Source organism: Rana temporaria, chromosome 2 (assembly GCF_905171775.1).
Source record: "Rana temporaria chromosome 2, aRanTem1.1, whole genome shotgun sequence".
NCBI lineage: Eukaryota > Metazoa > Chordata > Amphibia > Anura > Ranidae > Rana > Rana temporaria.
In genome coordinates, this window is record NC_053490.1 from 144,700,189 (window position 1) to 144,714,713 (window position 14,525).

Consider the following 14,525-nt stretch of genomic DNA (forward strand, 5'->3'; position numbering starts at 1 on the left):
CAGTGAGTTTCACTGCTATAAGCAAATATTTTGACTGAATGACCGTGTATAGACACTATCTATTGTTGTGATTAGCTGTAATTGGCCACAGTTAATCACATGGTACAGATGGGTTGCGATTGGCCCTGTCTGTACCATGTGATCACTGTGGCCAATTACAGGTAGCAACACTAATTGTTTACAATGAATGAATGTGATTTCCTGTTATTGGTTTTACAGTGGTCACGTGAGTGGCAGTGAGTGGGCCAGTACACTGATCAACTGTTCGATAGACACAGTGGGTGACAGATCATGCCGGAGCACGGCCCATTCTAGGAAGAACATCATATGACATCCTCCCGGAAAAATAGAGTTGCCGCCCGCCCGCCCATCATTTTACAAAAACATGGGCGGGAGGCATTTAAAGTGTATCTAAATCCCCAAACTGTTTTTATTTTATTTAAGGGAGAGTAGGAAAGGATTAAAATCCACTTCAGATTTGTTTGCCATCTCCATCCCATTGGGGGGATTTCCTTTCACTTTCTGTCTTGTAAACTGAAAAAGAAATGAAGGAAATTTCCCCAAAGTGAGGGAAATACCCTCTTAGTAGTTGTCATTTGAAAAACTGTCCTCATTGAAAGATTTTTTGATGAAAAAAGCTAAATTATCAATATTGACTTACTTCTGGTCCCCCGTAGGGGCGCAGAAGGCAGTAAAAAATTGACAGGGGTTCTAACTGTTCCTATTCTATCCAAAAATAAAAACAAAAAAGTTTTGATTTTAGATACACTAGCAAAAGAAGAAACCAATCACTTAGCTACAAAATCTTTGACATTTGTTATTTTGATTTTAGTGTTTTTCAATCTGCAGCTTACCAATCATTAGATGTGGTGTCTGCATTCATGTTTTTTTTTTTTTTTCAAGGTTTTTTTTTCCTTCTATTTTCACATGGCGATCTGACCAGTAATACACCTTCTGTATTAGAGTGCCTCCACTCTGGATGAAGGAGCAACAGAAACACTTTTGGACAGTCTGGGGAGAGGGGAGTGTTAGATGTACTAACAGATTTAAATACAAAAGTAGATTGAAGCCAAACTCCAGCTAACACCTTTTAAACAATGTTGTTCATTTTGGGATAAAGGCAATATAATAAACAAAATAAAGTGTAAATATCAGCTTGAGCTATTGATGTATGTTAACAATAGCATTTTTTGTATTTAAAAACAAATCAGACAGTCTACAAAATGTAAGTCTACAGCTCAAAATGAGAATTTAGAATATTAAAGCGGAGTTCCACCCTAAAAATGAACTTTCTATCAACAGCTTGCCTTTAATGTAAAAAAAAAAAAAATGTCTTACTCACTTCTATCTGGCTGTTACTAGGCATAATTTGTAATCTGCCCAGTTCCTGGTCCTAGGTGGTTCAACTTCCTTTCCTAAGACCCCATTGCCTCCTGGGAAATGATGACACTCATTTCCCAGGAGTCTCTCTGGGCATTACTGTGCCTAAAAATCTCCCATTTTGCACCTCTCCCTGAAAACCAGGAAGAAAAAAGAACTGGGCTTCACATGCCTACACATATGATGGATACGGCCACAACATGAGCTGGAGGATATAAGGCAAGTGTTTGCAATGATTTCTGGAATGATTGGGGAGCTATTAATATGTTTTAGGGACTATTTAATGGGATTCATTTTAGCTTGCAAAAAAAATAAAAAATTATGCCCGGAATCCCGCTTTAATATGAAAAACGTCATATTTACATGACTAAAAGTAAACAAAATCATTGCAATTTTTTAAAGAAAAAAATATATACAAATACCACTATACATTCCTTTTAACCGCTTGGCACCCCTCCGCACGCAGATATACGTCTGCAGCATGGCACGGGCAGGCAAAAGAACGTATATATACGTCCCCTTTAAGATCGTGGAATTGTGGACGCGTGCCACCGCAAGCTCCGTGGCATCGACCGCGGGTCTCGCGCATACTCGCGATCGTGTCACGGTGAAGAAGAAGGGGGAAATGCTTATGTAATCAAGCATTTCCCCAGTCTTACTAGTGACAGGACAGTGTACACAGCTTCCTGTAATTGAAGGCTGTGATCACTGTAGTGTCACACACAGCCCAACCCCCCACATTAGAAGCACTCCCTAGGCACACTTAACCCCTTCAGCGCCACCTAGTGGTTAACCCCTTCACTGCCAGTATCATTTTCACTGTAATCAGTTCATTTTTATAGCACTGTTCGCTGTAAAAATTACAATGGTCCCAAAAATGTGTCAAAAGTGTCCGATGTGTCCGCCATAAAGTTGCAGTCATGATAAAAATCGCAGATCGCCGCAATTACTAGTAAAAAAAAAATAATAATGCCATAATTCTATCCGCTATTTTGTAGACACTATGGGCCAGATTCACGAATATTTGCGGCCGTGTAACGTAACCCGTTTACGTTACACCGCCGCAAGTTTTCAGTGTAAGTGCCTGATCCACAAAGCACTTACCTGTAAACTTGTGGCGGTGTATCGTAAACACGTCCGGCGCAAGCCCGCCCAATTCAAATGGGGCGTGTACCATTTAAATTAGGCGCGCTCCCACGCCGGACGTACTGCGCATGCTCAGTTTTGAAATTCCCGCCGTGCTTTGCGCGATGTGACGTAATTTTTTAGAACGGCGACGTGCGTAGCGTCCATTTGTATTCCCGGACGTCTTACGCCAAAACAAAAATAATTTGAAATTCGACCCGGGAACGACGGCCATACTTTAACATGGCTCGACTAAAATTAAGCCATGTTAAAGGAGGCCTAACTTTGCGAAGTGAAAGAATTACTAGCGACGACGTAACGATGGGAAAAACCTTTGTGGATCGCCGTAACTGCTAATTTGCATACCGGACGCTGGAATACGACGCAAACTCCCCCCAGCGGCGGCCGAAGTATTGCATCCTAAGATCCGACGGTGTAAGGCCCCATACACACAAGAGGATTTATCCGCAGATACGGTCCAGCGGACCGTATCCGCGGATAAATCCTCTCGAGGATTTCAGAAGATTTCTATGCGATGGCGTGTACACACCATCGCATTGAAATCCGCGCTGAAATCCTCTGCCGATGACGTGTCTCGCCGTCGCCGCTATTATGACGCGGCGACGGGCGCGACGCTGTCATATAAGGAATTCCACGCATGCGTCAAATCATTACGACGCGTGCGGGGAATCCCTTTGGACGAATGGATCCGGTAAGTCTGTACAGACGAGCGGATCCATCCGTTGGAATGGATTCCAGCAGATGGATTTGTTGAGCATGTCAGCAAATATCCATCTGCTGGAAATCCATCCCAGGGGAGATTTCTCCGCGGATAAATATCCGACGGAGTGTACACACCATAGAATCTATCCGCAGAAACCCATTTGATGGGATTTATCTGCGGATAGATTCTATGGTGTGTATGGGGCCTAAGTCTATTACACCTGTCGGATCTTAGGGCTATCTATGCAGAACTGATTCTATGAATCAGCCGCATAGATACGACAGGAGATACGACGGTGTATCAGGAGATACGCCGTCGTATCTCCTCTGTGAATCTGGCCCTATAACTTTTGCACAAACCAATCAATATATACGCTTATTGCGATTTTTTTTACCAAAAATATGTAGAAGAATACGTATAGGCTTAAACTAAGGAAAAAATATTGAATTTTTTTCAAAATTGTCGCTCTACTTTTGTTTATAGCACAAAAAATAAAAACCGCAGAGGTGATCCAATTATAGAAAAATGAAGCTCTATTTGTGGGGAAAAAAAGGACATCAATTTTGTTTGGGAGCCACGTCGTACGACCGTGCAACTGTCAGTTAAAGCGCCGCAGTGCCGAATCGCAAAAAGTGGCCTGGTCTTTGACTAACAAAATGGTCCGGGGCTGAAGTGGTTAATAAAGAGATTGAAAAGAGGTCAGCCTGCACACTGACACTGAATTAGCCAAAGAAATCGTGTGAAAGCTGCTATTTGTTGGCATTCTCCAGTCTTTGGTGCACATCAAACTGGTAGCTTTGCTGAGCTCCACAAGTTTTTGATAAAAGTTGGGGAAAATGTCAAGCTGTTTCAGCCTGCAGGAAAAAAACTTTTCTAGTTCCCACCAGCATTATTGTCGGTGACACAGTGTATCAATGGCTAGAGTGTCATAAAGAGCATCTGAGTGAACTATAGAAGGTTATTTCACATGCCACCCTCCACACTTAGTTGTGACGGATGTACTAGTTGTTTGGGAGCAATGTTTTCCTTTTCTGCCTTACCGAATTTTATGACACTTCATATAGCCCCCAGTGTCAGAATCACAGTAGAATGAGACAATAAAAAAGATTTCTCTACTATAGGTAGAGGAATATTTTAACAGACTACATAAAATATGAATTCTTGTGCTTGTTCACAACCTTCATACTTATGGTAAATCAAACAGATTGGGTCATAGTGACACATTTTATACGTCCCTAAGGTCAGACGACAGTAAATATCTGACTTAGACTGGCTCATTCCCTGGTGACCAGAGTTTTTCATTTTTAATGTGTGGATCAAAGAGAGATCCAGAAAATAAACTGCTCTGAAAAAATATTTTTAGTACGGATGCCTTCTATGGTGCTTGAAGAATGCATGCATAGTATATCTACTTTATTTTATGAGTGCTTCTTAATGCTATCCTGCTGGAAGGGTTTCCAGAAGCCACTGAGCTATATAAAATATTTAATAGGAGAGCTTATTAGAAAATGTTCTTCCCCAGATACATGGTGAGACTTCAGTGTTTGCTTCTGCTAGTGTAAGCAATGTACTAACATTAAGTACACAATATATAAATAAATCCATTGAAGGTGAAATGATTTGGGGATATACAATATATGCCTTCCATTCCCCATTTGTCATAATTCACTATTCATCCAAAAGCATACTACACATACATAATATTACCACCATCGCTGATTAATATAAAGTGTACTTATATAACATTAGTAAAACAACATGATTTTTCATTTCAAGCCAGAGTCCCATTGTTAGTACTAAAATTACTTTGATTTGTGTTGCAGTCTATTACATCCCCCAAGATTAAACATGCATTAGTTAAATCCTTAATATACAGAGGCACCCACACGTAATTGTTTGTAAGCCGTTCAGAGTTCATCTTTTTTAATCTTTTTATTTATTTATTTAATTTTTGTTGTTCAGAGTTCATCTTTAAAAAATACACATAGTAAATGTCACAATGGGGCAGATCCACAGCGATCTGCACCCGCGCAGCGTATCAGAGATACGCTACGCCGCCGTACCTTACCTGGCTTTAGTTCGAATCCAGGAAGATTTCGCGCCGTAAGTTACGGCGGCGTAGTCTATCTCTGGTGGCGGCATTCAAATCGACGATTAGGGGGCGTGTTTCATTTAAATGAAGCGCGTCCCCGCGCCGAATGAACTGCGCATGCATCGTCCCGAAATTTCCCGCCGTGCATTGTGCTAAATGACGTCGCTAGGACGTCATTTTTTTTAACATAGACGTGAGTTACTTACATTACGATTCACGGACGACTTACGCAAAAAAAAAGCAAAAAAAAAAAATTTTCAAATGACACGCGGGAACGACGGCCATACTTAACATGGCAAGTCTAACTATACGCCGCAAAAAAACAGCTTTAACTATACGCCGGAAAAAGCCGACTAGAGACGACGTAAGAGAATGCGACGGCCGCGCATACGTTCGTGGATCGTCGGAAATAGCTCATTTGCATACCCAACGCGGAAAACGACGCGAACTCCACCCAGCGGACGCCGAAGTATTGCATCTACGATCCGAAGACGTAAGAAGCCGTACGCCTGTCGGATCTAACCCAGATGCCGTCGTATCTTGGTTTGAGGATTCAAACTAAAGATACGACGCAGGAAATTTGAAAGTACGCCGGCGTATCAGTAGATACGCCGGCGTACTCTCTCTGTGGATCTGCCCCAATGTCTTTATTTTGGCTGTGGCTATTGCAGCTCAAATGTTTCTAGACTTTTCCACACAACTTGGTAGAGCACTACAGTTCTAGGCTCCAGGCTAATTAGACTGCTTCCAATCAATAATTATATTAATCAAGGCACAAATAGAAAAGTGTCCCTGATATTAGCAGATAGTATTTCCTCCATTTTTTATTTAAATGGTAAAGCCCCATACAGGAACCTTATACCCAACACACAGAAGCTGAGCTGCAAAGTTATTGGAAATAAGATATTGCATTGAGGGAGCCAAGGGGGAGAGGGACATACCGAATAATTTACATATTTAGCAGTCTAGGTTTGGGGTTCCCAATGTGCTCTGAAGGATAAACAAAGGTACGACCTGGGTTGCCTTTTAATCCTCATCCAGTTTAAACAATGTTGATCACTTGGCAGGTTTTAAAACAAAATATATTGCAAAAATGCTACCCAAGGAAGCCCTCTCCAGTATATTTCCACATTTTTAGTATCCTGTTGGTGCCTTTCAATTTTGTTAAACCTATTACTGTACATATAATTTGAATCATTTTAATTGTTTTCGCGATTGCTTTAAAGCGTTCTAGCACAAAGTACTGTGAACATGCAACATTATTATTAATAATGCAATTAGTGTTACTGCTCCCTTTATCGATTTGACCTGTTAATGTATTCAGTAGGAAATTATCTTCTTATATGTAGTTAACAATGTAATGAAATAGGCATTCTTAACCTTGGATTTACTTTGATTCAAAAAAATATGCTACATTTTTAAAACCAATGTGATGGTAATATTAATAGCCAAGACTTGTACATTTCAAAACACTTTCAAATTTAATTAATATATTCATTTAATTTTAATAGCATAATTGTAAAGATATATCACAGCAGGAGATTAAATGTCTACTTGACCTTGCAGAGATTTGATCCTTTAATGTCCCTGGATTATGACAATAAATCTCTTGTAACAAACGTATTTTGCATTTACTGGTATCCATCATAAGCTTTTAGTACCTCAGTGTGACCTGCTTATTGCAATTCAATTTAAAGAAACGTTGCAGCCTTGCACATTCAGGGCAAAGTAGCAGTGTCTTTGTAAAGGGTCCCCTCTTAGGCTCACCTTGCCAATAAACCCTTGACCCCACTTGTGACTTCCTCCCATGTGATGGTGTCCAGGCTCAGCAGCCAGTCGCTAGTTCTGAGAACTGCCATGCAAGTGACATCACTACTTCCTCTATTGTTCAACACCAGCAGACACTCTGGGGTTGATTTACTTAAAGTGGAGAATGCAATGAAATTAAACCAGTCAGCTCCCAGATTTTATTGTCAAAGCCTAAATTCACAAGCTGAAGTTAGACGTTGTTTGGCTACCATGCACAGTTGCACCAGATTTTGCACTCTCCAGTTTTAGTAAATCAACCCCTCTGTGACAAGGGGAGGGGTTGACACTGTCAATTTGCCCTTGATGGCCAAGGTGGCAATGTGTCTTTAACTCCTCTGATAAAATATAGCGCAGCACAGGCAATGTATATAACCTTCATACCCATCGCCTGACTTTTTCACCTGCCTTGTCAATTATATCTTAATTAAATCTGAATATCATACGAGACATATGGTGGTTGCCACTAGAGATCTCTCCAGGAAAATGCTAGATTTCTGGTTATCATGCCAGTCTAGAAATAACTACTCAAAAATCGTAATGTCATAAGAGACATATGGTGGTTGCCACTAGAGATCTCTCCAGGAAAATGCTAGATTTCTGGTTATCATGCCAGTCTAGAAATAACTACTCAAAAAGTGTGCAAAACTAATACATCAATAATTCCGTAATAAGTCGTATATAATCATAACTCAAATAAAATACTTCATACACAATATGCATCAAAATACGTGGTAAAGTGTCACAGAACAAATCATTTAAACCTGTGCATGATAAAAGGGTAAGCTTCAAAAATCAAATATTCAATTCCACTTACAAAATAAGTGAAAATCCATGTGCAAAAGTCCTAAACCACCTTGATATCAAGTGTGTCAATTCCCTTACCAAATGGTAATATTCTCCAAATTATAACAGATCAACAGCGCGAAAACCATCAAATCAAGGGCCATCAAAATAAATATTGTAGACTCCAGAGTTATCCCAGGGTAGAATTGATTAGGAGTCCCCGCCAGCGCCACCCAGCCACTCTTTGGTGTCCCCTGCCGGGAGGTCAGCTAATAGCCACTGCACCTTTTCCAATGCTCCCATAATCTCCACAAGCCCCATCCCGGCCCCTCTGCAGGACACAGGCCGCACCAGAGAGACAGGTTGAGCAAAAGCGTCCTGGGGCTGTCAGGTATTACAGTGAGGAGTGAGGAGTGAGGAGGGAAACATCAGGGGACTGGTGGCACCTGCAGCATTTTTTTTCTGGGGACAGCCGACACTGAATGGGACTCACAGCGACTAAGAGAAGAGAGCAAGGAGAGGTCAGAACAAGCCTTGTGCTTCACCGGGACAGAGGCCATGGCTGCGCCCTAGGTGGTAGTGCGCCCTAGGCGACTACCTAGTTTGCCTAATGGTAGCGTCGGCCCTGAGTACAAATGTTATGATGACCCTTATGTCTTTAGACCCATACTTTTTAGTAGATAGAGTCCTTGATGAAGGTCCTTATGGCACCAATTATGTTATGTTGTAGTCTATCAGAAATATATCCCCCCAAAAAATTACAGAAGAGTGGATAAACCGCCAAAATGATGGAAAAGAAAGGCCTTGAGTCTTGAGCTAGCTCTTTAATGATCTGCTTGAAGTGTCCTAAAAAGCAGGGTGATGTAAGGTATGCTTGTGGTGTCCTGGCAAGCAGGGTGAACACTGTCGCTGCTCAGTAAATAGTATTGTTAGTGCAAAGTTCTCCTATAGGTTTAGTCAGAGAAACAAGACTACAGTGTCTGCATACAGTGTCCTTAGTTATATGAAGAAGTGCCCGCTCACCAGGCCCAGTGACCTTTGGCGTCAAAAGGGGTATGGGAGGCTCCACAACAGACCTCAGCCAAACCTGACCCAAGGGATGGCTCTCTACCTCATGTTGCACTGCACCACTGCCCCAGCTGAATATGGCATGGATATGATAAGAGCAGCCTTCAGGTTGCTGCTGAATGACCAGAAGTGGCTGGCAGTGGATGCTCCCGCACCCGCTCACAATGTCTCTCTTCCTCCCTGTTGCACAGTCTAACAATGCAAGCATTAACTCGGCCGCAGCCCAGTCTAACACAGAGTCAGTGCTTGCAGATCCAGGCCGTTGTCCCAAGAGAGCAATTCTGTCCCCACACAGGCTTTTTATTACCTCTCCCAGCATTCTGTTCTACTTCCCCAGCCGACTGGGATTTGTAGGCCATCAGTCCAACTGAATATAGAACTTGACTCCTTGGGCTACATGTCCCAAGATGCTTTGCTCCCTTCTTAGTTCTCATTCACCCTGATTTCAGGATATGATGACATAGAGTCTGGGCTAGGCACTAGAAGGACACATTCTCACTGTGGTAACACTGCAGAGCATCTCCTGAATATGCAGGCAACGCTAGCCAGCTACTGGCTAGTGGCTACACCTGTAAGTTCTTTTAAAGCATTGCCTATGGACAATTTGGGCCACTAAAGTTTGTTGCTATTTCATGTTTGTGAGCAATTTAAAGTTTGACATGTTTGAAATCTATTTACTTGTGGCAACCTCATCTTTTATATTTTACCAAATAATTGGGTAATACATTTTTTCGTGTGCACTATGTCACTCGCCATTCGGCCTCTGTGTACTAGGCTTAAGTTTCCCTTTTTATTCTTTCTTTCTTATATTTTCATCTGGTAATCCAGACATTAATGTCGCATACACACGATCGGAATTTCTGATGGAAAGGTCAGATGGACTTTTTTCATCGGATATTCCGATCGTGTGTAGCCCCATCTGAGTTTTTTCATCGGAAATTCCGATGAATTCCATCGGAGTTTAGATATAGAACATGTTCTTTTTTTCTCAGATGGAATTCCGATGTAATTTGGCCGGGTAAAAAGCCGAATCGTGTGTACGCAGCATAAGTCTGCTGTTATTCGAAAATCTCCAGCTCTCCAGCAAAATGTATTAATTTACATGGATCAGACAAATCACTTAAAGTGGAGGTCCCCCCGGATTTTTCTTTTTTTTTAAAAGCCAGCAGCTACAAATACTGCAGCTGCCGACTTTTAAAAAAGTGGACACTTACCTGTCCAGTGCACCCGCGATGTGTCTCGGCTGCCCCGCCGCCATCCTCAGTGAGGCAATCAGGAAGTGAAGCGTTGCGGCTTCACTGCCCGGTTCCCTAATGCGCATGCGCGAGTAGCGTGGCACGCCCTCACTAGTCCCCGCTCTCTCCTGGGACCAGTGTGTTTCCCAGGAGACAGCGGGGGCGAATTGGCGTGACTCCCACTGGAGTCTATGCCCGGAAGTGGGTGCAAATACCTGTCTTAGACAGGTATCTGCACCCCCCTCCCCCTGAAAGGTGCCAAATGTGACACCGGAGGGGGGAGGGTTCTGAAAAGCGGAAGTTCAATTTTTGTGTGGAACTCCACTTTAATACTGGCTGGGTGATTAAAAAGATCACCTTTTATTTATTTGTCCAAATGCTTTATCCAAAAAGGGAAAAAATGTTTGCGGCATATAAAGTGTGAGCTGAAGCTAGGATTTCATTTGTTAGTGATTCTAAATCTGCTAATACATTTAACACTACCCCCCCAAAATGTCAATGCTACTGTCTGCTGTGCCTCTTTCATCCAGAGTAGTGTCTCAATAATAAGTTAACATGTGTTACTGGCCAGATCACCAGGTGAAAACAGAGGGGAAAAGCCAAAGAAAACTGGTGCAACCATCACATCTAATGATTGGTAAGCTGCAATATCAAACATTTTTGGTTTTGGGTTTAATACTGCTTTAAGTTCCAAAAATAGTGGCAAAAAATTATTACACCCCGGGGTTTTCGCTTTTCAAAATTGAGTCATTTTGGGGGTTTATGTACTCTTCTGGCATTTTTGGGGGGGAAATATATTATACTAGTAATTAGTAGAAACAGTTTGGTTTTTCCTGGTGCCTCCATGGCAGCATACTTGTGATAGAGCTCCGCCTCAACTCCTCCTTCAGGGCTAGTGAATAGAATAAATTAAAGGCATAGCCCCTCCCCCAACATTCTCCTTTTTTCCCTCATACCTTCTTGTGCTGGTGAAGAGTAGATGTATGTCCATACCTCTGCAGTCGGCAGCGTCCGCCGGGTTTAGCCTTTCCCGTGCGCAGTCCCTGTTCTTGGGCCGCTCTTAGCGCTAATAAGTCTGGGAGACCCCTCTGTGGATCTGTTGGGGTCATTTCGCAGAGTTTCCGCTTAGGAACGAAGTCTGCTATCGCATCCATGATGAATGCAGTGGAGTCGCAAAAGGATCAGCTCACATCTTTCCAGGCTGGTGGTTTCCATTTTATTTTTAGGCATATATTATTATTTTTTTGTCTCTCCCCTCTCCCATCCCTTCCTTCCTTTAACTTGCCTGTTAGGTCTCCTTTTAAAAAAAAAAAAAAAAAGGGTGTGCTTGTTGTTTTATTTTTTGTGATGCTCCCTTTAAGTCCGGTCAGTTTGATGGGGCAGGTGCCTTTTATCCTGACAGGCTTGCAGTTGTTGATTGTTTCCCCCGAAATCAGAGGTGGGCTACAGTTTTTGTTTTGCTTTGTTTTGTATATCACTCGACATCACTGCGGCCATCTTGGATTCTGGAAGAGGGGCCAGATTTGCCCTTTTTCTTCCAGAGTCACTTTGCAATGGTGGTTTATGGGATTATTAGCCCATCCACCTGAGCCTAGTTAAGTTCAGATTCAGGGTTAGCTGTCAGAGTCTCCTCAGCTGTGCCCTGCTAGGTTTCACTGATGCTGCTCTGTGGTAGCTACCTTTTTGTGTTTATTCTCAAAAAAAAACAAAAAAAATGGTGCTAGATAAAATAATTAAAATAAATGTATGTTATTTAAAAAAAAAACAAAAAAACTCCATAGTTCCTTTTTTTTTTTTTTTCCCTTTCTTACTAAATTTCCGCAGCTGATCCTTTTGCCTAACTTCGCAATTAGTCATTTATCTTGCAAACAAAGATCCTCGCACCCCTATTAGGTATGTGACCAACTATATGTGAGTATTGAAAAAAAGAAAAAAAGTGCGCTCACTGTCTAATGTGAGTTCCTTACACCGTGGCCCTGCCCACTCCAAGAGGTCCAGAAAATCTTCAAGACAACGTGATGACGACAGATCAGACCGCAGGTCTCATTCTTCACGTCATAGATCAGAGAGATCAAGATCCAGAGGACAAGATCCTTCCCACTCTCCTAGGACCTATACAAAGAAGAAATGCTGGACAGGTGGGGCCACACCACTACCAGACAGAGTGGTCTGTAAGGACTGTTTTATGGACTATGAGTCCGGCTGCGAGCTAGAAAATCAGCACGCTGTTGACCTGCTCAAGTGAACAATGAAGGACTCCTTCTCCGAGCTTGCGACTTGGGTCCCCGCTCAACCACTTCAGCAGTTGTCCCAGGTTCAGGATACAGAACCTAATCTCCCTGGTCCTGCAGCAGTCAGTACACCTCTGCCACTGTCAGGCTGACCAGCTAGAGATTCACCACCTGTAGACTCTTCAGAGGAGTCAACCTTCTGGCTTCAGTCTCTCCTTGGTAAGGCTGTTCTTCCAGGCAGTCAAAACTGCAGTCACCTGAAAAGACGCAGAAGAGCCTCCCCAAGAGTCTACGAGTTCCTTCCCATCCTAAAAGGGAGGCAGGTTCTCTTCTTGTTGAGGCGACATTAGCCAGGTCATTCAGAATGAATGGGCAAAGACTGATAGAAAACTTTCATGGGGCTGGTTCAATAAACTATACCCATTAACAGAATCTATGCCAGTGGTAGACGCATCGGTGGTGCGACTCGTAAAAAAAAAAAAAGAGCGTGCTTTACCAATGGAGGATTCCGCTTCCTTCAAAAGACCTTCTAGGCATGCGAACCAACCTGGAGCTGAAGAGGAGCTATTTAGCCGCGGGAGCAGCATGTAAGCCAGCTATCGCCCTCACATCGGTATCAAATGCCATAAGATCTTGGACATATAATATTGAGACGGCTTTGCGTCAGGATGTCCCCAAGGAGGATATAATTAAAGCCTTGGAAGAACTTAGATTGTCAGCAGACTTTGTCAGGGTGGCGGCCATTGACACGATCAGATGCTCTGCAAGATCCATGTTGCATTCAGTAATGGTGAAGAGGGTCTTCTGGCTGGAAGATTGGCTGGCTGACTTATTCTCCAAACAAAATTGGTGCAAAATCCCATTCAGTGGAAAAGCACTATTCAGAGACAAAACGGTTAAAGCTATCTCCAGGCTGTCAGGAGGGAAATCCGGTGTGCTTCCCCAGGACAGAAGGATGCGAAGATTCAGAGGCAGGTCCTCTAGATTTCGCCAGACAAATCCAATAGATTTAGGCAGTCAAGACAGCCCAGAGACAACAAAAGACCTTGGAAAGGTACTCAGACATTCTTTTGAACAGGAAGATGAAGGACCTTTCCGGCTCCACAGGAGCAGAAGCAGTCTTTTTGACGCCAGAGTAGCCCAGGCACTCCCGGTGGGAGCCAGGCTAAAGTTCTTTGTCCCAGTCTGGACCACATGCTGTCAGGACCCCTGGGTTCTGTCTACAGTTCAATGGGGGCACCTTTGGAATTTCTCTCATCCCCCACCTCGGGATTCTTTCAAAGGAACAGATTCCATCCTCTCCGCCAAGGGCTCAAGCTCTGTAAAACTTCCTAATGTCACTTCAGCCTCAGGGGGCGGCTGTTCTGGTTCCCTTGGCAGAGCGCTTCGCAGGCGTCTACTCCACCCTATTTCTGGTCCCAAAGAGGATAGGTGGGTGGAGGCCTGTGACAGGCCTTCAGAGGCTCAGCCGGTATATCTGCCCCAAAAAGCTTCAAAATGGAGTCCCTGCAAAGGATTATTCAGGCAGTCCAGACATAAGATTGGATGATTTCTGCAGGATGCGTACCTACACGTTCTAATTCTATCTGCATTTCAAAAATGTCTGAGATTTGCAGTGGGATGGACCCACCTACAGTTTCAAGCCCTGCCTTTCGGTCTGTGCACCTCTCCCAGGGTGTTCACCAAGATACTAATATCCGCTTTGGTTCCCCTGCGGGAAAGGGGCTTGAGGATATTCCACTACTCCTAGCAAGCAATCCGGATCAGTTGGTATGTCACCGGGAAATTCTTCTACAGTCCCTAAAAGAGCTAGGGTGGCTAATAAATTCCGAAAGGAGTCAACTAGCACCCACACAGCAGATAATCTACCTGGGTGCAATGTTCAACACTCAGGAGGGGACAGTGTCATTACCACCGCCAAAGGCAAGGATTGTCACCCAGAGAATGATCAAGGTCATCCGGAGCCCGTATCTGACAGCTTCACAATGTCTGAGCCTCATTTGCACAGTGTCTCCTTGTATACCCATGGTTCCTTGGGCCCATTGGCACTTAAGGTAGTTCCAGACAGGTTTCTTGGC

At 43.2% G+C, this 14,525-nt stretch overlaps 1 protein-coding gene across 1 annotated transcript in view; it reads left to right on the forward strand.

Annotated features, from left to right (window-relative positions):
- The window catches only part of LOC120928243, a 140,913-nt gene extending 126,886 nt beyond the window's left edge, over positions 1 to 14,027 (forward strand). The window contains exon 11 of the mRNA XM_040339351.1: positions 13,794 to 14,027. Coding sequence (XP_040195285.1) covers positions 13,794 to 14,027 — 234 coding nt within the window. The remainder of the gene's footprint in view (positions 1 to 13,793) is intronic.
- The last annotated feature ends 498 nt before the right edge of the window (positions 14,028 to 14,525 follow it).